A 20,581-nucleotide genomic window follows, 5' to 3' on the forward strand; every position below is an offset into this window, starting at 1 on the left:
TGGATGTGATAAATTATAGATTAGACATAGTGATAAAAAAAGTAATTAGCTAAGAAAATTCTTACTATATCTAATTTTAGTATTGATAAAATGAAAATATATAATATTAAAAATTAAAATGTTCTAATATTCAAGTCGAGCCGGTAACATCACTTTCCTGAATTATCTTAAGTCCGTTTAAATTATTTTACCAGGTAAATAGTACGATAGTATCTCATTGGTGGCGTAGAATGCGTCAGAAACATCAAGATTAATCAAGATGGCGATTCTTCTCGTTCGATAATACGTCACCAGTGAGTGATAAATATCGCGAAAAAATGTGGACTTAGCGCTTTGAAAAGATAAAGAAATAGCTATTTCGCGCAAGGTATTCGTTGTGTTTATTGTGCAACGGTAAAGATATTCTATTATCTTGTAGCTCTCATATTCTAACCTGTACGCGTCGTCATCGCCAGCTGAAAGTACCGTAAGATTTTCAGACTGACAGTGACAAGTATGGCATTATTATGCGAATGTAGGGAAGCCTTGTAAGGATCGTCATGTGAATGAGGCTGATATCAACGAGCGGAAACTGATATTGATTTAGCTTGCACGGAGAAAACATGGAATCGAACGAAGACAGTCGACTTCCCAACGGCGATGTTCGGGTGCACAGGGACGTCGACTGGGCTAGATACGGTTTGCGTGATCCGGAGGCCCAAGAAACTGCGAAAAGGGATAACAGAGATGATAATGTTCTCGACCCGGAAATGTATCAGGCCGGTGTGAACGAATTGTTCGCGCAGGAATATGTAAGAAATATGTGATATGTACTGTAAACAAGGTTGTACATTTCAAAATTAAATTTATGGATTGCTTACATTATATTTATATGAATCTCTTTTATGTAGATATTGCAAGCAGTGTAAATTATAAATTGATATAAATGTGTATAATTATTATTTGTTTAATTACTGATTTTTAATTACAAAAATCTTTGAAATCGAAAACAGTAGTATTTAAATGACAATTTTTCTTTTTAGAATATGTCTTATGCATAAAAATACACAAATTTATAAAATTATAAGAAAATCAGAGAAGAAGTGTTATACTGCATTGGCTAACACAATACAAAAAAAAATTTTTTAATTATAAATTTATTGATACATAAATTTATAAAATTCTAAGAAAATCAGAAGACGTGTTATACTGCATTGGATAACACAATACAGTAAAAAAATTGTTAAATTATAAATTTATTGATATATCTAACTTTATTATTGATAAAATAAAAATATAATAAAAATTAAAGAATAGAATATAATTTTTATTATTTCAGATGAAATCTGAATAATCTGATCCGTAGGTCTATTGTTTACACATATGTAAAACATAATTTAGACTGCGTTTGGAAACATCATTCAAGTGCTCTATGGATTTTTTTATTTTTATTGTTTATTGAATGTTAAAGATAAAGTGATACATAAAGGCACTTGAATGGTATTTTCAAACACAGTCTTATATAATTCATATACACATAATATAAATTATTTATATCTGATATATGAGCGACCAACCCTGGTTATAAAGCAACACTGCTCATTATATAGCATTACAATGTCACAAGTTGTCTTTTATGTCCTTAGAGTTCAGATCCCTGGTGGAAGTCAAACTTCTTCATTTCCCAGCCTGTGTTGTTTGGAACCTGGGATGGAGTTTTCACATCTTGCCTTATTAACATATTCGGTGTAATTGTATTTCTGAGGTCTGGCTGGATAGTTGGTCAAGCAGGTGTTTTGAACGCAGTATTGATCATCTTTTGTACAGGTAATATGATCAGGCATATACATTCATTACTATTAACAAATAGGTATGGTAAAAAATTTTTTCACAATATCCAGGGTGTTTGCTACTTGAAAAACTAAGAAAATGTAGAATTTTTAGGGAATTAATTTCTTACTTTTGAAAATCTTGAATTTTTATGGGATTTTATTGATACTCAGGAAAATTTTTTAAATTTTATTTTCCTTTTTTCGATATAATTCTTTGATCATTTTTCTTGGTAATACAAAATCAATTAGCAATAAATATGGTACACTCCATTCATGTACATTCTTGTTTGATTAGTGAGTTCTTAAAAAAATATTAGTAACATTACATCGTTCTCAATTGACATTACGTGTTTAATCATTTGTTATGTAAATACTGTGCTTTCAGTAAACTGGATCTGTGTATTGCAAATAGATCGTTACATGCCATATTTAGTTTATATTATTCATTTTTAGCATTTTCTCATATTTAATATTTAAAACTTGAATGGTTTTTTTATGATTGTAGAAGAAACATTAAAAAATATAATAAAATAAATTTATTTTGATGCTGCATTAAACAATTCTCTAATTTTATTTGGAATTTTGATTAAAGTGCCTGGAAAATTTGTAAATTCTCAGGGAAGTTTTTTTTACAAAATTTATGTAAACACTCTGATATTTCATATCATTTATTTATCGAACAATTAATCTTTTCATCACAATGAAACTTTACACATATCATATTGAATATTTCAAATATTTATAAAAATAAAAAAAATTTAGATTTTTGTCATTATTTCATAATCACGTTTCCATTAGAATGCATTTCTATTTTTTATTAAAATAATTTTTGATTTAGGTATAAAATCGTCATCAAATTTTTTGTATTTAAATTCAATATAGAACAATTTGTCATTTTTTTCATTATTTTGAAAATACGTGTGATATATCCTTAAGTAAATCCTTAAATAAAATTTTCAGGATAGAGAAGAATCACAGAGATGCTTGATAGTATAAAAAAATTATTAAATTTTAATTTAATTTCGAGATATTACATTTCTGGCTCTACTCACCAGCTTTTAAAATCCGACAAACATGCCATATTGCTACGCGCGCAATTCGTATATAAATTCACCTAGGAAATTATTATCGAGCACTAAGATGCATTTTCAACGAGTTAGCCATTTTCTCAATTTAAATGTGTTGATACAATATCCAGTCATAGTAAAGGTTATTGTTTAAATAAATCAATGTTATCAAAAAGATACAGACATTGGCGAAGATTTTTATGTACTTTAATGATTTCAGTGTGTATTGCATTGGTGACTGTACTGTCAGCTGTTGGCATATGCGAACGGTGTAGAGTTGAGAGCGGCGGAGTGTACTTCCTGTTATCACACGTACTAGGTTCCAGATTCGGTGGCTCCATTGGATTACTTTACTGTTTCGGGCAGGTAAAAACAAGCAAACTTATCCTTCCGTTTTATCAGCGATTCCAAGAATCGGTTTGTGGATTTTATTTCAGGCGGTGGGTTGTGCTCTGAACGTTTTAGGTTTTGGAGAATCAATGGCTGGTCTTGTAGGTTTGGATTCGGCATGGGCACAACGCGGCTTCGCCTGCGCAGCCGTTGTACTATTATCCGTAATTAACGTAGCAGGTGTTAAGTGGGTTGTTAAATTGCAATTTATCCTCCTTTTAATCCTGCTCCTTGCTGGAGTTGACTTCATGGTTGGAAGTTTTACTCATACTAATATTGGTAAGATGATATAGTAAATTGTGTTATAAAATTGCATATTCTACTAAGAGAAAATTGTGCAGAATATCTTTGTGAGTCTTTGGATGTTTGCTGCTTAGAAAAATCTAGAATTTTCAAGGAATTTTTTTTTTTTACTCTTAAAAACCATGGATTTTCATGGTATTTTTTTTTTATATTTAGGAACACTTTTGGAATTTACTTTTAAACTTGATTTCTATCTCTCTGACAAAATTGTTCTTGATTATTTTTTTATATGATAAAGCAAAATCGACAATCGATCAATAATTTATTATATAGCACACATCTACGTGCATTTACATATATTCTCGTATGACTTCTGAATTTTTATTAATTTTGTGGGACCCAGTTTTTTTCTTCTTTTGATAACTATTTTCGACAATTTTTTATTGATGTAAAATGGAAATTGCATGCGGTATCTTGGAAAACTTGATGGGACATATATATGCTGTTGAAGCCCAAAGGATTAAAAAATCAACAAAAAAAAACAATCCTTCTAAATTGATGTTGCGTTTAATTATCTTTCGAATTCTGTACTTCCGGTGAGCTAGTATGCTCTATGCATTGCGGACAAATCGTAATCATGATCCATTTTTTCTTTTCAATATGAATCATATAACTCAATAATATGATCTAGTGTTTCAACAATATAAATAATTCATATTATTTCTTTTTACTCTCTTAAATTTAATACTCAAAACTCAAGTAGCTGTTGTTTTTAATTGTATGATTAAGAAACATTAAAAAGAGCGTTTAATAAAATCACTTTATTTCCAAAGATGCATTAAAAAATTTTCTAGTCTTGGATTTTAAACTTTTAGATATAACTCTTGAAAAATTCGGGAATTTTCAAGGAATTCTGTACGAAATTTGGGTATTAAACACTCTGTTTATACATGAGTATAGATGCGCGATTAAATTTAACATTTATACTTTTAGATTCTGGCTTTGAAGGCTGGCTCTCAGGAAATTTGAAAAACAACACCTTGCCCGATTATCAAGATGGGTACAGCTGGTTCACTGTCTTTGGTGTGTTTTTTCCAACAGTAACCGGTGTTTTAGCTGGAATTAACATGAGTGGAGATTTGAGACATCCGTCTAGCGACATTCCTAATGGTACTTTAGCGGCATTAGGAACTGGGTAAGATGAATCGTAAATAAATTGGCTTCGCAAACTTTTCGATCTTTATATTAAAACTTGAAACAATTGTTACAGAACATTTTTGTATCTATGCTTTTCATTGACTCTTGCGGCAACTTGCGTCAGAAATGCTTTGCTTACCAACTTTACAATAGCGTCAACGGTATCGGCGATCTCGGTATTGCTACTCGCTGGTCTCTACGTATCGTCGTTTAGCAGCTGTTTGGGTGCCATGTACGGCACACCTCGTGTTCTCCAATCTATCGCTAGTCAAAATGTTATTCCAGGAATGAGCTGCTTGCAAAGAGGGGTAATTATTTTGATTTTTTTTAAATTTAGTTTCTAAATATACTATACAGGGTGTATCTTAAAAAGCGTGTACTAATTATATAGTGTTATTCCTTGCTAAAAACTGAGTCGAAAAGTCCTGAACCATTTTTTTCTATAATGCTTAATAAAGCAGTAATTATTAAGTAAAGCTAATCTAATCAACGTCGTCCTTTAAGGGGTTATCCCTAGTCAGGAAGCCGAAAAATAGGTGATTTTTGAGAATTTTTTTTGCGTTAACTATAAGACTTGTTTAAAATTGGGTTGGTCTATGTGAGAGAATATATTTTTATGAATGTAACATAATTTTTTAAATAAAAAATAATAATTAAAAAAGATACGGCCATCCTCCTGAAGGCCCTTTCAAAAAACTGGTTTTGCGGTGTCCACTGCTGCTCGAATCTGGATTATCTGAAATCAAAAAACCAAAAAGATTCTGTTAGATGAATATATCTTGTTCGTGAACGAAGGAATTTTTGAAAAAATAATTTTTGACAAAATGGCGGCCGTTTTAACGAAAAACGTAATTTTTCGGGCTCTTAATTTTTCGTTTTTCTTCAATAAAAAAAAAAGTTTTCATTAAAAAAAAACCCTTCGTTCACGAACAAGCCCTAGATACACAGAATAAGTACGAAAAAGGTTTAGGTCGATTGCTTTAACGGTTCTCGAGATATTGTGGACACCGCACGGGATTTTTTAGAAAAATGTAATTTCGAGAAAAACGCGTTTAAAGTTTGCGGTCTAGTTATCAGTAGAGTATAAATTTAATTTTTTTAACTTACACAGAATCATCGATTCCAGGCCCATAAAGTAAGCCTTCTGCTGCCGAAGCCACCTCCAAAGCATCAATTTTCTTCTGTCTACGATGCTTTCTGGCCTCTTGTGTATTTTCTTGTGCGCAGCGCTCGGCAATAGCGACGCGTCCCTCGTCTTCGTCTGCCACGAATGCATGGGCATTTGGGCCAGTAGAAACTCCCATCGCTTGCATTATTTGTAACAAAGCTTTTGAGCCTTCATTAAAAACACAAGCTGACACATATGCAGCTATTTCGATTGGTATTAAGCCGCCTGGAAGAATTTTTGGACTGATTTTCCAAATCAGTTGATTATAACTTTCGTTGTTATTTTGCGTACGCACCAACACATCGATCTAATAACTCTTGTTTACTCAAGTCCTTGTAAATTGGCTCGATAGCCGTTAAAACATCAGTCGGCAAAGCGTCGTAGGTGTGTATAAAACTTTTTATTTTTTGCTTCTGATTGCTTGGTAACTCTGCGTACGCGCGCTGCCATTCGCACCACGATTCCGCTCCCGCTGGGCAGAGGTCATGTTTCGGATTTTCGTTTGTTGAACTGTAGTGATTATGTGTAGCCCAAATAGCTGTTTTCATATTCTCTGCTGAGTCATAATTTCTACGTATAGCTAGACCATAGCAAACCGTTAACTTATCGATCATTTTACCGGTTAGTTTGCCTTTACCGCCGAGCCCTTTATTTTTCTTTTTACACTCACGTAATCGCGTGCCCATTCTTTTTTGGACGTGACCGATGCATTCTTTTTTATTTACAGTAATGTCTTCATAAGGCGCGGCATTTAAAATACTGGAGTATGTTTTTGAATCACCGTCTCCGATGTAGTTCTCGTACTTGACACCGTGCAGAGTTTCGGAACGCTTGAACATTTCAACAATCGCCTCGACCTCCATTTTACCGGCTGATTCCACGTGATTCGCCCTGCATTCAGCTTTATGATTTTCGAGCCATTCTTCATATTCAAAAGTATCTTGTTTTTTACCCCAAAATTCGCACTTTACCATACGCATTTTACCATAAGCACTTTTTACCACGACATCGAGCACTTTACCGCTATGATAACCAATTATAGAAGAGACACCAAACAGAGATGTGAAACCTCGCTTTTTCCACGTTCCGTCCCTTGAAACAGTTAGTTTTATATTATCTTGTCCAACGGTTTGCTCCATTTCTTCTTTAACAGCGTTTTCAAAAAGCACATCACGAACAGTTTTGACGCACGAATGAATGTGCTTGATAATGATAGGTGGTGTAATAGAAAAACTTCGGCATGTCCATGAGTCCACAAAACTTTTGAGCACCTTTTAGTCCCAAACCAAGAACTCTCATCGTAAATATAAAACGTCTATTAATTTCGTAAGAGTGATTTATAAAAGCGCACGAAGGAATTTCCTGTGGCGGACACTGATCACATAAAACAGCAATTTTAAATCCTAGTCCCCGAGTACTGGCTGTCTGAAACTTTATGTCACTATTGCATTTTTTGCACTTCACAAGCATTGCGATAGCCGAAAATACAGAAATAAAATTGATAATTCTATATTCTATAGAATTATCTTGCGGCACCACGATTTTTTTTTGCATCTCGATTTTTTTTTAGATGCACTAAAACTTGCTTCGTTCGTCTCCGCTGTCTTAGGGTTGAAAGATTGTTTCCTCTTCTTTGACCTTGATTTGCGCGTTCCTCCTAGCAGTTCTCTTTTATTTCGTCCGAGTTTTTCATTCGGATTCATCGTGAAAAACACGCGAAAATTACAGCAAAATCGAAGTAAGTTGATCTGCTCAGCTTAAAGTCAACTGCCAAACTGAGCTCGTTGGCCGTTTGAATACAAGCAGAAACTCGTCTAGACGTGTAGTAACCTGTTTATTGTGAGTATAAACCCAGGCAGAACAATAGAAAGGACCGATCTTGAGCGCGCAGCTGCTGCGCGCTGCTTGCTGCCGCGCGCTACCCGCTCTCGGAGCGGTCCCTACGTTCAAACTCGCATAACTTTGTCAATTTTCGTTTGATTAATATGAAACTTTCAGAAAACATTTTTGAGATGGCATACTTTTAGAATATGCAAAAACCTAAAAATCGATTTTTTCGACTTTTCTAACTAGAGATAACCCCTTAAAAAGACATACGTCGTTGAACCAAGCACCTGGTAGTGTGCGTGAGCGCTCGCCCGGCTCGCCGCTTGTTAGTTGCCTGTACAACTTCGCACTACCGCAGTTCACCGACGTATGTATGTCTTTATATATAATTAGTGGACGCTTTTTAAGATACACTCTGTATAACAAAAAAACGAAGAGAAAAAGAGAAAGTATTGGATTTGTTTTATTTTTTACTCAACTGTTTAGAGCTGATGTCAAACTTTATGCAACATCATTACGCTAAGTCTGTGGGACTAATAAATTAATTTTATTAAACGCTTTTTAACTGAGTTTCTGTTGATTAAAAAACTAATTTCGAGGAATCATGATGACAATTTATATAAAAAAGAATGAATACTAAATTTATTTTAATAACAATAATTTACGATTTATTATAATTAACAATAGAGCCATCGCTGCATCGTCAGCTTGGAAAGATTAAGAAAATTTATCATTGTTTTAATGTCATAAAGTCCCGTTTTCATACTGTAAGAATTGGGTAAATTAATATACACTAGGCAACAAAATTATTGCAACACTCATTTATATCAAAATTTTGCACAACTTCAAAAAATCACAACTTCGTTAAAAATTATCATATTTGAAAGACTTTTTTCTTATTTTAAAGCTTAAAGTCTTTATTTTAAGGTGCATTTGGTCAATTTTGAATTTCTGTTTTCCTCCTTCCGCTGTTTTTTTAAAAGTAAGGACGTGTTTTGTTTCCAAACATTTGCATAGTTTAACGCACTCCACGGGGTAGGAATTTTTTTCGCAAATGTCACGCTGGCCATCGTAAGATTTGGAGTTTTCCTTGCAAATTGAAAAAAAAATCAGGTTTGTATGATTTTTTTTTTTTTCGAGGAGTTAGGATGTATCAAAGTTATGTATGCATTTTTGTCGGTTACCGCCAGCATTACCCGGATTTTGATTTGTCTCATTGATGATGAGGCGATCTTCTCTAGCTGCCGTTATTCGTCTTTGACCTTGTCCTCTTCTTCGACAAAATCCATCTATTTCTTGATAATGAGCCCAAACTCAAGAGATAGAGGATCGATGTACACCTATTCTCCTTGCAACATAACTTTGATTCAATCCTTCCAAAGAGCAATGATTTGCACACATTGAATTTCGTTCAAACTAGGCATTGTTATGATTTTATCGTTTGCTTCTTGAGTGATACAGTAAAGAATAAGTTAACGCTTATATAGAGTTTTAGTGTTTACTGTTTTTATGGGAATCAATGTAAATCGTTACATTTCACAGCGTTTATCTGAATCATGCAAAAACTGTGAACACTTAAACTCTATATAAGCGTAAACTTATTCTTTACTGTATCATTCAAGAAGCAAACGATAAAGTAACAATGCCTAGTTTGAACGAAATTCAATGTGCGCGAATCATTGCTCTTTGGAAGGATTAAAGTTATGTTGCAAGGAGAATAGGTGTTCATCGATCCTCTATCTCTCGAGTTTGGGCTTGTCATCAAGAAACAGGCGAATTTCATTGAAGAAGAGGACAAGATCGAAGGCGAATAACGTCAGCTAGAGAAGATCGCCTCATCATCAATAAGACAAATCGAAATCCGGGTAATGCTGGCGGTAATTGATAAAAATGCATACATAACTTTGATACATCCTAACTCCTCGAAAAAAATCGTACAAGCCTGATTTTTTTCAATTTGCAGGGAAAACTCCAAATTTTACGATGGCCAGCGTGACATTTGCGAAAAAAATTTATCCTACCCCGTGGAGTGCGTTAAACTATGCAAATGTTTGGAAACAAAACACGTCCTTACTTTTAAAGAACCCTCGGAAGGAGGAAAGCAGAAATTCAAAATTGATCAAATGCATCTTAAAGTAGAGATTTTAAGCTTTAGAATGAGAAAAAAGTCTTTCCAATACGATAATTTTTAACGAAGTTATGATTATTTGAAGTTGTGCAAAATTTTGATATAAATGAGTGTTGCGATAATTTTGTTGCCTAGTGTATTTTTTTTAACTAAATTAAGTTAAAAAAAGTGGCTTATAAAATAATTAATTACATTAAAAGTTACATGAACAAAAAACTAACAATTAAATTAAGATTAACTTAAGTTAAAGTTAATTTTTTAAAATATTGATTTTAAATTAAAAAATTGTAAGTTTTTAAAGATAGTTTACTCAAAACAATTATAATATAGATCAAACAAATTAATATTTTATTTGTAAATTAAGTTTATATGAAATAATAAATATTGTTTTTTATGTGTTAATGCATTTTTTATAATTATTTTCTTCTACATTCAAATTTTAACTTAATAAAAAATTTTAATGAAGTAAAATCCGTCTTTCAAAAATAATTAGTTAAAATTAAAACTTAAATTATTAACATGAACTTAGTTAAAAGTTATTAATTTTTTAACTTTATTATTAACTTTTAAACTAATTACTATTTAACCTTGATCATTACGATTTATTAGCAATAATTATTTTGTTTTCAGAGGGGACCAAATAAAGTACCTATATATGCCATGCTGGTTGTTGCTGTAGTAACATTGACTTTTATCATTACCGGACAAATTAATACACTCGCACCAATCGTGACGATGCCATTCCTGTTGACATACGCCTGTTTAGATTATGCATATTTTGCTCTTGCGCAGACGTTTGATCTTCGGCATACGCGTGAACAACGGTTTCGTACACAATCTCCAACATTTGATCGCAATTATGGTTCCGCAAGTAGAAACAACTCCATAACTGACACGGACAATGATTTAGACAGTCTGTTCCCCGAAAGAATAAGGCATAAAAATCTTATGGTGAGACATATGCATCAAAACATATACTGAGAGAATTTTCTTTTGGGTCAATATTCGTAGTTGTAAATAATTTTCAATCTTTGAAAACATAATAAATTACAGATTTATTCATTTATTCTTTTCTTTCAATCAAAGGTTGAAAATTATTTACGAATATCGGTTTTACAATTAGAATTTACTCTTAAAATCATGCTAGTCGTGGAACTTAATAAACTGTTACTGAAAAGAGAATAAAATTCTTCGGAAACCATGTTGCCTCATAACTAGCATGATTTTGAGAGTTAATTCTAAGAGAAAATTCTTTCCGTGTACAATTTGAAGATTTTGTATTATAATTTAATGTTTATTAACATTTATATGTAGAGAAACAACAGTATTTCTGACAACAATGTGTATGTGGATTCGTCGCCGAGCATCGAGGACAATGCCAGTGTTTCCAGTACATCAGAGCGAAAAGTTCATATACATAATAAGTTAGGAAATTGGTACAGTCCTTTATGCAATAGATGGTTTTCGCTGTTAGGCGTAAGTATTTATTAATTCGAAGAGCTGTACTTTTTACGAAATACAATATCATTTTTTTCATGTTAAAAGATAAAAAATCCGTTCCTGAATGCATTAAAAATTAATATTAAGCATGTATGTTTACATTGCAGTGTCTTGTAAAATTGCTTATAATGTTTCTCGTACACTGGGGATATGCAATCGCAAATATCGTCGTTGTATTTCTCGTCTGGAGTTATGTTGGCCACGCTAATCCTGCTGTAAAACCTGGAATTTCAGCAGAATTCCAATTTTTCAAATGGTTTCGGATTGCATTACTTCGAATTATGGGGTAAATTTCATTATTTATTATCGCGCAATTATCTTTATACATTTAAAAATTATAAATCTTTGTTGTATAGTGTCCCATATATGAGATGGACAAATTAATATACTCGCAATCAAAGAAATTCATGCTAAAATGAAAATGATAATGTCTTGAAATCTCTTGAATGTTTTTGAGAAATCACTGATATCTGCATTTATAATTGAAAAATTTTTAATGACAAATCTAATATGACTACCAAAGTGACTATCAAGAGAAATGTATGATTTTAATTACATATTTACATATTTTTATAAATTTTGATTTCAAATTTGCAACTTCAAAATCATTCATGTAATAAAATTCAACAAAAATAGAAAAAATTGCACAATATAAGATTAAAAGTATTAAATAATTAATTTAAAAAAAAAAATTGATTATATCTAGTTAGAGAAGAATGTTTTTAAAAAATTACGATACAAAATTTTTCTTTAGAATATAATTTGTATTTTATCGTTATAGGAGAAAAGTTTATGATTACGAGCAGATAGTAGTAACTCCGGTGCATCCAGGTGTTGAAACGTGTTCGGCTCAACTGAATGAAGAGAACGAAGATTTTTCAAGTAGAAGAAGGTATCATCAAACCGCTACAGTTACAGGTCAATACGTTAATGTCGACTAAACATAAGAAATTGTCTTTTTGAAATTAAAAATCGCGCGAATTTATGTATGTACTATTCCAGTAAAACGAATAAGTGCGTCTTTTAGAATGTTTTCAAGGCGGGAACAGATTACGAATACATATATATATACTAACGACTAATATTTAATATGATACATCAAGACCTGATAAGAAGCAGCTTACAGTAATCTTTAAGCAACTATTATTTCCACCTTATTTTATATAACATTGTCAATCGCGCAAATAGCTAGTCTAACTTATTTAATGCATTTAAGGGAAGATAGTACGTTTTAAACTTAAAAAAAAACTCGATTTTTTACATTCTTTTTATTACTTAATTTTATTCTTTATAATTTAATTTTTAATAAAAATTTCTATTTTTTATTGACAAAAGTTAATAAAAGCTATATATAAATTTTAGACAAAAATCATATTTTTTTTGCTAGAATTATTTATTTAAAAATAAATAACATTTTTAAGATTTTCAAAGCATTTTGCTTTGAGAATGAGCATTTTGTTGAAAGCAAAAATGCTTTCAGAACATTCTGTGTAACAATGATCATGATAAAGTGTGTTTTAATAATCATGATTCACACGGATAACTATTGTTTATAATAAATTGGTATAAATAATTTTTTAAATATAGATAAAACTATTTTATTTATTAAATTTAATTGTTTATCTTTCGCTTATATACATCTTCCGCGACCTTTACGTAGCATGTAGGGTTCGAATTCGCGTTATGCACTTTGGCGGTTTATAATTCCATTTACAATAAAGCTAATTTGATGTTTTTTTCAACTTGAAGAAAAAAAAGTGTTGAATAATCTTGCTCTAGTAGTATAATGTCGAAAATTATCATTGTATTAATAAAAAAATCCACTAAATTGAAACGCTGCATTGAAAAAATAGCAGCTATAAAAAATGCAAATTCGCACTTGTATATAAATGAAGGGTTAATAAGGAGAACCTTTTATTTCGTTACATTTTTTTAATTTTCTGAATTTATTTTTAACTCTTTCAAAACTACTATCTCCCCTTAAAATAAAGTGCAATGTAATTTGCAGCTTTAAGAGCATTTTAACAATCAATAAGATCAGTGGATCATATGTCAAATTGATTGTATAAAACGTACAAAGAACTGATGTAATGATAGATTTTTTAAGTATTTACTTATCGCGATTGACGTACATGCGAAATAATTTACTACCAAAGGAAATTTATCCTTATAGTGTCATCTAATTTGACGGATGTCTGAAAGAAAATATTCATTTCGTTTGATATCAAAGACTACGTTTACAAAGCCCGATTTATGCTGAAATTATAATATCGTTAATATAAAACTGGTCAATTATAAGTATTCTTTTTAAAGAGTGGCATGACTGTGATTGGCAAATTTTATAACATCAATGTTATAATTTCGGCGTAAATCGGGCTATGTAAACGCAATTAAAGATAATAAGACATTCGCCAGAGTTCATCATCTTTAAATGTGAGATTACTTTTTTACAGTATTGAATTTTCACATTCGCAGATAATCAAGTGATAAGTACGGCAATCGCATCGTGCATGAAAATACTCTGTAAATATCTGATAATATATTTATACACTATTTAACACTTTTATAATTCTCGTACAAATGCACGAACAAATTTGTAATTGCAGAAAGGAATATATATATATATATGTATGTGTGAAAGAGAGGTCTAATATAATTGTTGTCAGTTTTCCTGTTTGCTTTATATATTAATCGTTTAAATCTGCTAGAACAAATGTTAGCGAAAAAATAAATTTTGCATATAGAAATATTATCTTCTCAGTTGTATCAGTGACGAGCTCTAAATGATAATATCAAATTTGACCAAAACTGTAATATCACAATATCATTATTGCGCGTTCGTTTTTGAAATATTAAAAGGTTGTTCAATGATATTGTAATGCATTTAAGGAAGTCATGTGCTTTATTAACATGATATATTAAGGAAAAGTCACATGATGTATTAAAGACATACAAGCAGTATTCTTTCATAATTTCTGTAATATTTATATATATAATAGTAATCCTATATTATAAAAATTATTTTACAGTGATCAACGAATATATTTCTTCTTAAGAGATATTGCGACATAACTTATAATTCTTACTTTGTTATTTTGATATTTATCCTACGGACGAGACTATTAAATCAGCGACGTCTGGATCTTGACAGAGAACAGACAGCTGCATCGTAACTTGTGTTCCACTCAATGCTAATCTAGCACGTGCTAATACTTCCTTTCCTCCTCGGAAAACGCCACTCAGGAGTAGATTGTGAGCAGCCGCTCCACTCTGTACTTTATTACTGCGTTCCATAGCTTCTAAGCCTAAAAATCCTGTAAGACTTTGAATCGCTCCTTCTAAAGATGTCACTGATGCTCCCAAGGCAAATGTCTCTTCCAACTTGATAAATCCCTTCGCAGCATATGTATCCCAAGCGGTATTAAAGTCCATGCCTCTATTACCAACGCCACGTACTTGATCGGCTAGAGTTACTTCCAAATCTTCCAACTAAAAAATCGTTATGTATAAACATAATAACATTAATTTTGTGAATAATAACTTCGATAATATGAATAAATATTTATAAACAAATGTATTATCTCAAAAATTTTAGAAAATATTAATTTTACGTCAATGCATCATTCACACAAATATTTATATAAGTTTTTCATTATTACAAACTGATCTTTTACCATATATTCGTCATGATATCCTTGTTCCGCATCTGGTATTCCCGTCGTTGGATCGCAATCCCTTGCCATAAATCGGAGCGTCGTGGGAATAGTGGCGACACTTGCGTGTACATCTTCTGGATATTTTAATACTGTGTAGGTGGTTCCTGGCTCATTGTAAGGTAATCGCGGACATGGTACCACACACACAATGGAGTAACTAAAAAGATAAACAGTTTACTACAATGTGAGAAAAATATGAGGAATAACATAAATAGTATACGGCAGTAGGTGGGAGAAATTAGGGAGTGATTCTAGAATTTTAAATTATCAAATAAAACTAATAAAATTGCAAAAATAATAAAATTGCAAAAATGTCTAAATATTTACGTGAAGTGCCTAAAACACGTAATTATTTAAACATTGTAAGAAAAAAACAATCTTCACAGAAATTTGTTATTCTTGATTTTATAATTCTGGATATTCGCGTAAAAATATTTACGTGTCAAATATAATTTAAAAAACCTTAAGCAATTTTGATAAATTTGATTTTTTTTTCATTTTAACATCTGGAATCCTTTAAATTTTGTCAAATCTATTGCGAAACACCATATATAACCGATAAATATATTTATACCCTTCGGAAGGCTCAACGGCCACTACCACATCTTCGAGAAGCTGATCAGAGAGTGTGTTCACACAGTCAAACTGCAAAATGAGATACTCAGGAAATGTGTGTTTGATGCACTTGACATTGTATTCTGTTTCGGATTCTGTTAATTCAAACACAGGTGAAGATTTGAGGAGTGACGTGTCTCGAATGATCACGGCTAAATGTGGGATCTGCGATAATTTCTCCATAAAGCTTTCTTCTCTGGTCAAACGAGGTTGCTTGATAGTGGTGTGCACCTCCACTTGAGCCGGTTCCTCTACCGTTTGAGCTGGAGGTATCTGTAATTCAATAACATAAATAAATTTCTATGTTTCAAATTGATCAGAAATTTTCCGAAAAAGAAATATGTGTAAGCCTCCAATTACTAAGAATATTAAAGAACACTAGTTTATACAGTACAAACTTATTCCAATTCCCATATTTCGCTACCTCTGCTCTTACTTTTCGCCAATTTTTTTTCAAATTGCAATAAACTAGTGTGATCTTTTGTATTACAACCGCTATACATTCTTAGAATATAAATAAAAATTATTAAAAATAGAGAAGAGTATAGTATTCGTTTAATTTTCTAGAAAAATAAACTAAAAAAAACAAGTTTTTTTCCATTTTTTTCTAAAAAATTAAAAAAAGAAAATGACTGTGATAATGAAGAATTACTGTTCCTAATTTCTTGAAAAAATAGGATGGAAGCAACCTAAATTTTTCTATTTTTTCAAAAATTACAAAAAAACATTGATAATTATAGCTAACTTATTAATGAATTTATCTATTAGAGCTCTTAAATATAAAGAAAACCATTAGAGATATCTATAAAGAACAATAAATATGACAATAAATTAAGTGATGGCTGTTATTTAAATAAAATCATCTAGATAATCATCTAGATGTAGATATGGCGGTTTTTATTATTATCTAGATTTATATACATATATTAGAATATATATTATCTCTATCTTTATATTAAATAAAAGAAATGTTATCTTTTTAAAATTATTTAAATTAATGTAAACAATAATGAAAATGAAAAAAAAGTGTTGTCCTTAGCATCAACCTCCAATTACCATGTATTCTAACAGAATTTTTCCAAGTGAACAGATTGCATAGAAAACAGTTGTGCAATATAAAAATTGCACCCCAAATCTGAAAATTCGAAATTTTTTTACATAAAATTTTATCAGTCATTATAATGTAAATTATATATTCCTTCTCTATTTTTTAACTTCGATTTATTTGCATATTGATCCAAATAAAAAGAGCAAAAAATATTTTTTGCTCTTCATTTAAATCAATATGCAAATAAAGATCAGATTAAATTATTTGAAGAACTCTTTTTAAGAAGGAAAGATTTAAATGCGAATATACTTTGTAAATATATTTTAAAATACATTTTATAAATATATTTTCATAATATATTTTATAACGAATCTGAGATATGAGTATATTTTATATCCTTGTTTTTCTCTAACAGCAATATTATTTTTAAATTATTTAAATAAAGTAATATATAATTTTATCTTTTATCCAGATAGTTTTAAAAGTATCTTACTTAAAATATATTTACATGTAATTAATTTAATCTTTAGCTAGATAATTTGAAGTTATCCAAGTATAACACTGAATATCATCATTTTACAATTAAAAGGAAAAAATCTGGAAAAATATAGCAAAAAAAAAACATTTTTTCCCCAAAATTTTCGAGTTAAATTCACTAGGAAAATATTATTAATATTTTTTTGCTTTCCTTCTTTTATTCGCAAGATGCTTCACGATCCATGTGTGTGGTAAATAATTGTTTCGCCTTTGCGATTTTTTAGAAACTCCAAGAGAATACGATACCTGAGAAATGTCGAACGATTCTTCCATGGGTGTCTGCATGTAATTTCGTAAGGCCCTTTCCAGTGTCGGTACCGACAGCAAAGGTGGCTGCACCAAAGGCAATATAGTCGGATCGTTTTGCTGTTGCAAAATAGTGCAATAATAAGCTGCACGGTCGCGGACCTCATCGTCTGAATCCAATTGACAACGTGACAGCAGCACCAACACGTTTGGAAGCAAGGGTGGACAGGCGGCAGCGAAACGTGCCAATGCGGTAACGGCTGCTGCTCGCACGCTAGCACTCTCTAGGATAACGCGATTGTAGATGAAGCGGATGTATCTCGACGGTTGTTTAGATGTGGGTCCCTCCTGGCCAAGTAAATGTAAAATACGAACAGCAAGGGAGATATGTTCGCAATCCTCGATAAATTCGCAGAGATGCGCAAGTCCCGCTTCCTTGGCCTCCGCGTTTCCTTCCATCACGGCTATTATAGTGTCGGCGATCGCCGCTTTGTACTCAAGCCCGCCTTCGTCTCTCAACATAGCAGAGAGGAAATTCATCAAAACCGCATGCTTGCGAGGAAACTTTTGACACAGAGCTCTAAGGAAGAAAAAGAGATTTTAGAAGAAAATACACACGTTAACGTTAGGGAAACAAATAAATTATTCAACGTATAAAATTATTAGAGTTATCAATTTATAAAATATTTTATACTTTATTCTGATATATTTCCACATAAAGTATAAAATATCGCGGTATGTAAATAACTTTTTTGGCAACCTTACATCGTAAAGAGTTTCTTGACTTTTTTCACATAACATAACATGATGAATAATATAACATGATGCAATTTTAAGAATCATTATTTGACTAATATATTATATTTTTAAATTTTGTTATCATAATTTTCTTCAAACTTAAAATATATCTTCTAAAATAGAGAATATTGTATCTTATAGGAAAGTTTTCAGTAATTTGATTGTAAATAAAACAAAAATTGTTTAAAATTATATTCATAAAAAGGAATAAAGTTTAAAGAATATTTTGGAAATAAAAAAGATGAAGTTTATCATACTATTTTTGTATAAAAGTAAATTTGACAGATATTAAATAAAAAAGATACTTATTAATTATTAATATTGTTTTATATCTTATATTGTTACAAGATATAAATGAAACTAGCAATCTCCATTCATTATTATTATTTATATGAATAAAAATTAAACAATTTCCATTCATTTCTTTAAGCTGGAGAATCTTTTACACACAAAATAATGAAATAAATTATTCAATAATTCACAAAATAAAGTTTACCTGATGGCTTGGACCACCACGACCTTAAATTCGTCCGAAATCTCTGACACAAAGGTGGCGATCTGTTTCATCAGACGATCAACGGAACTCTCTGCTCCAGTTTTCAAAAGGGTGGTTATTGCCAGAGTGGCAATTGATCTATTTGAATCTGTAATCAAATTCTCTAAATCCAGATTGCAAGCTGTGACCGCCGCTGGATGAGACATCGCAACCTTGTTGAGGGTCCTGACTGCAGCAAACCGTAGTGCTGGTTTCGGCGAACCACAGAACAGTTGTAAAACACTGATCGCAGGTCCGATTTCCCTGGCCCCACTTCGCCCGAGGTTGACCAAGGCATGTGCCGCTTCATATACCACCATCTCGGACTTGTGACGTAGACAAGACTCGATGAATCCTATCAACTCCTCGCCTTCATCTACTTCGTCCAACAATTTGTACGCCATTCTGATCAGCATACATGCCGCATAAGGGCTTTTCGGGCTTGTCTTCATGAGTTTGGCAACTAGCTTGATTACCGCGTGTTTATCCGCCTTACGCGCCTGATACAAAACTCCTAGGGCATGATATTGGACCATCACATTGTTGGAATTTAATGCTTCCTGTGCTTCATTTGCCCATCTTCTTGCGACATCGCTGGACACGCTTGTCAAATGCAAGGAGGAAACGAGAGCAGCACTAGATACGGCTGGTGAGCGATCGACTATGGCCTGCTTCATGTAACGCTCGATGGCCGCCAACATGCTGCCATCGGTGATCGTGCAGAGTGCTCGGATGGCAGCAGCCCTGTACAAATCTTCCTTTCCTGTCATGTCCTTTGTAAGACTGGATGTAACAATAATTACATCCTCAGCTAAAGAACTCAGTTCCTTGATGCCCAGATACACCAACCGCCTTAAGATAACGTCGCGCGACTGAAACAACTTGGTCATAGCGAAGAAAGCCTCCGTAGCTTCCGTCGTGCCCAGTTGCTCGCCCTGATTGAGCAGGTACAGGATCTTGGTGAGAATGTGGGCGCATTTTCTTGGATTTACCGGTGTGTTGTTGAACGTACGCGCTTCTTGAAGAACCGTGGTCTTTTCCAAGTTTTGGAACGGGTTCCCGCCACCTTGCTCAGGAAAGACGTATGTCAGTAACATTAGTGCTGAATTCTAATTAGATTTATGTGTGTAATTTGAAAATGTGTACTCCCGAGAAATTATTACAAAATATATAATCTCATAATCTTGAGCCATATTTGTCAATACTTATTATTTTTGTAAAAATGTGTTTACTTATAAATGTCAAAGAGTACCCAATAACCTGTCTGACTTCTAATTTTCACTCGTGAGCTTGCTCGCATTAAAAACAATAGAAATATTAATTCATTATTACCGTCTTCCTCTTCCTTCTTGTCGCGCTTAAACGTAATCATCTTTCACTTCAGATAAATTCTTCAAATGCAAGAAGACACCGCGACACGTCAGCTTGCGTCAGCTCGACGTGTTCTAAACGGCCATTGCAATTTTCATGTTCTCTACCTTTCCCACAGAGCTTAGAAGACAAAACCTGGTTTTTTTTTTTTTAGTTGAACTGGTTGCACTAGTTTATAGTTTATTCCCTTCACAAAAAAGATGAACTTCTTATATGCAGTCAGTTCAGTTAAAAAAAAACAGATCTACGGATAGCTGGGTACAAAATAAGATAAATATGCAATATAACGCCTTCAACTTCTATTTTCTTGTAATTTTGTAAATTTATATATTTTTATGTATAGAATATATTTTGAGAAGGAAAATCGTCGTTTAGTCACATTTC

The 20,581-nt window shown here is 32.1% G+C and overlaps 3 protein-coding genes across 4 annotated transcripts; 1 reads left to right on the forward strand and 2 right to left on the reverse strand.

The window, feature by feature from the left end:
• The first annotated feature begins 222 nt into the window (after positions 1-222).
• LOC105204375 (solute carrier family 12 member 8) lies at positions 223-12,446 on the forward strand. Of its 2 annotated transcripts, XM_039452822.1 has the most exons (11): positions 223-393; positions 480-791; positions 1,626-1,806; positions 3,099-3,244; positions 3,316-3,547; positions 4,505-4,706; positions 4,782-5,016; positions 10,462-10,782; positions 11,146-11,307; positions 11,439-11,617; positions 12,113-12,313. In XM_039452822.1, exons 2-11 carry the CDS (start codon positions 603-605, stop codon positions 12,270-12,272), a joined length of 2,007 nt encoding a protein of 668 aa, XP_039308756.1. In that variant the 5' UTR covers positions 223-393; positions 480-602; the 3' UTR covers positions 12,273-12,313. The 2 variants fall into 2 exon arrangements, with proteins under 2 accessions (XP_039308756.1, XP_011171737.1); XM_011173435.3 differs by having other exon boundaries at positions 223-791; positions 12,113-12,446.
• On the reverse strand, positions 5,375-7,431 carry LOC113005069. The gene is made up of 2 exons (XM_026140038.2): positions 5,816-7,431; positions 5,375-5,444 (listed from the first exon to the last, which is right to left on the reverse strand). The coding sequence occupies exon 1, from the start codon at positions 7,013-7,015 to the stop codon at positions 6,155-6,157; it is 861 nt and encodes a 286-aa protein (XP_025995823.2). The 5' UTR covers positions 7,016-7,431; the 3' UTR covers positions 5,375-5,444; positions 5,816-6,154.
• A 1,768-nt stretch (positions 12,447-14,214) lies between the features above and the next one.
• On the reverse strand, positions 14,215-20,312 carry LOC105204374 (coatomer subunit gamma). Its single transcript, XM_011173434.2, has 6 exons — positions 20,159-20,312; positions 18,788-19,892; positions 17,494-18,073; positions 15,622-15,935; positions 15,006-15,204; positions 14,215-14,820 (listed from the first exon to the last, which is right to left on the reverse strand). Exons 1-6 carry the CDS (start codon positions 20,196-20,198, stop codon positions 14,434-14,436), a joined length of 2,625 nt encoding a protein of 874 aa, XP_011171736.1. The 5' UTR covers positions 20,199-20,312; the 3' UTR covers positions 14,215-14,433.
• Between the last annotated feature and the right edge of the window lie 269 nt (positions 20,313-20,581).

This window comes from Solenopsis invicta, chromosome 8 (genome assembly GCF_016802725.1).
Source record: "Solenopsis invicta isolate M01_SB chromosome 8, UNIL_Sinv_3.0, whole genome shotgun sequence".
NCBI classification, from domain to species: Eukaryota; Metazoa; Arthropoda; class Insecta; order Hymenoptera; family Formicidae; genus Solenopsis; species Solenopsis invicta.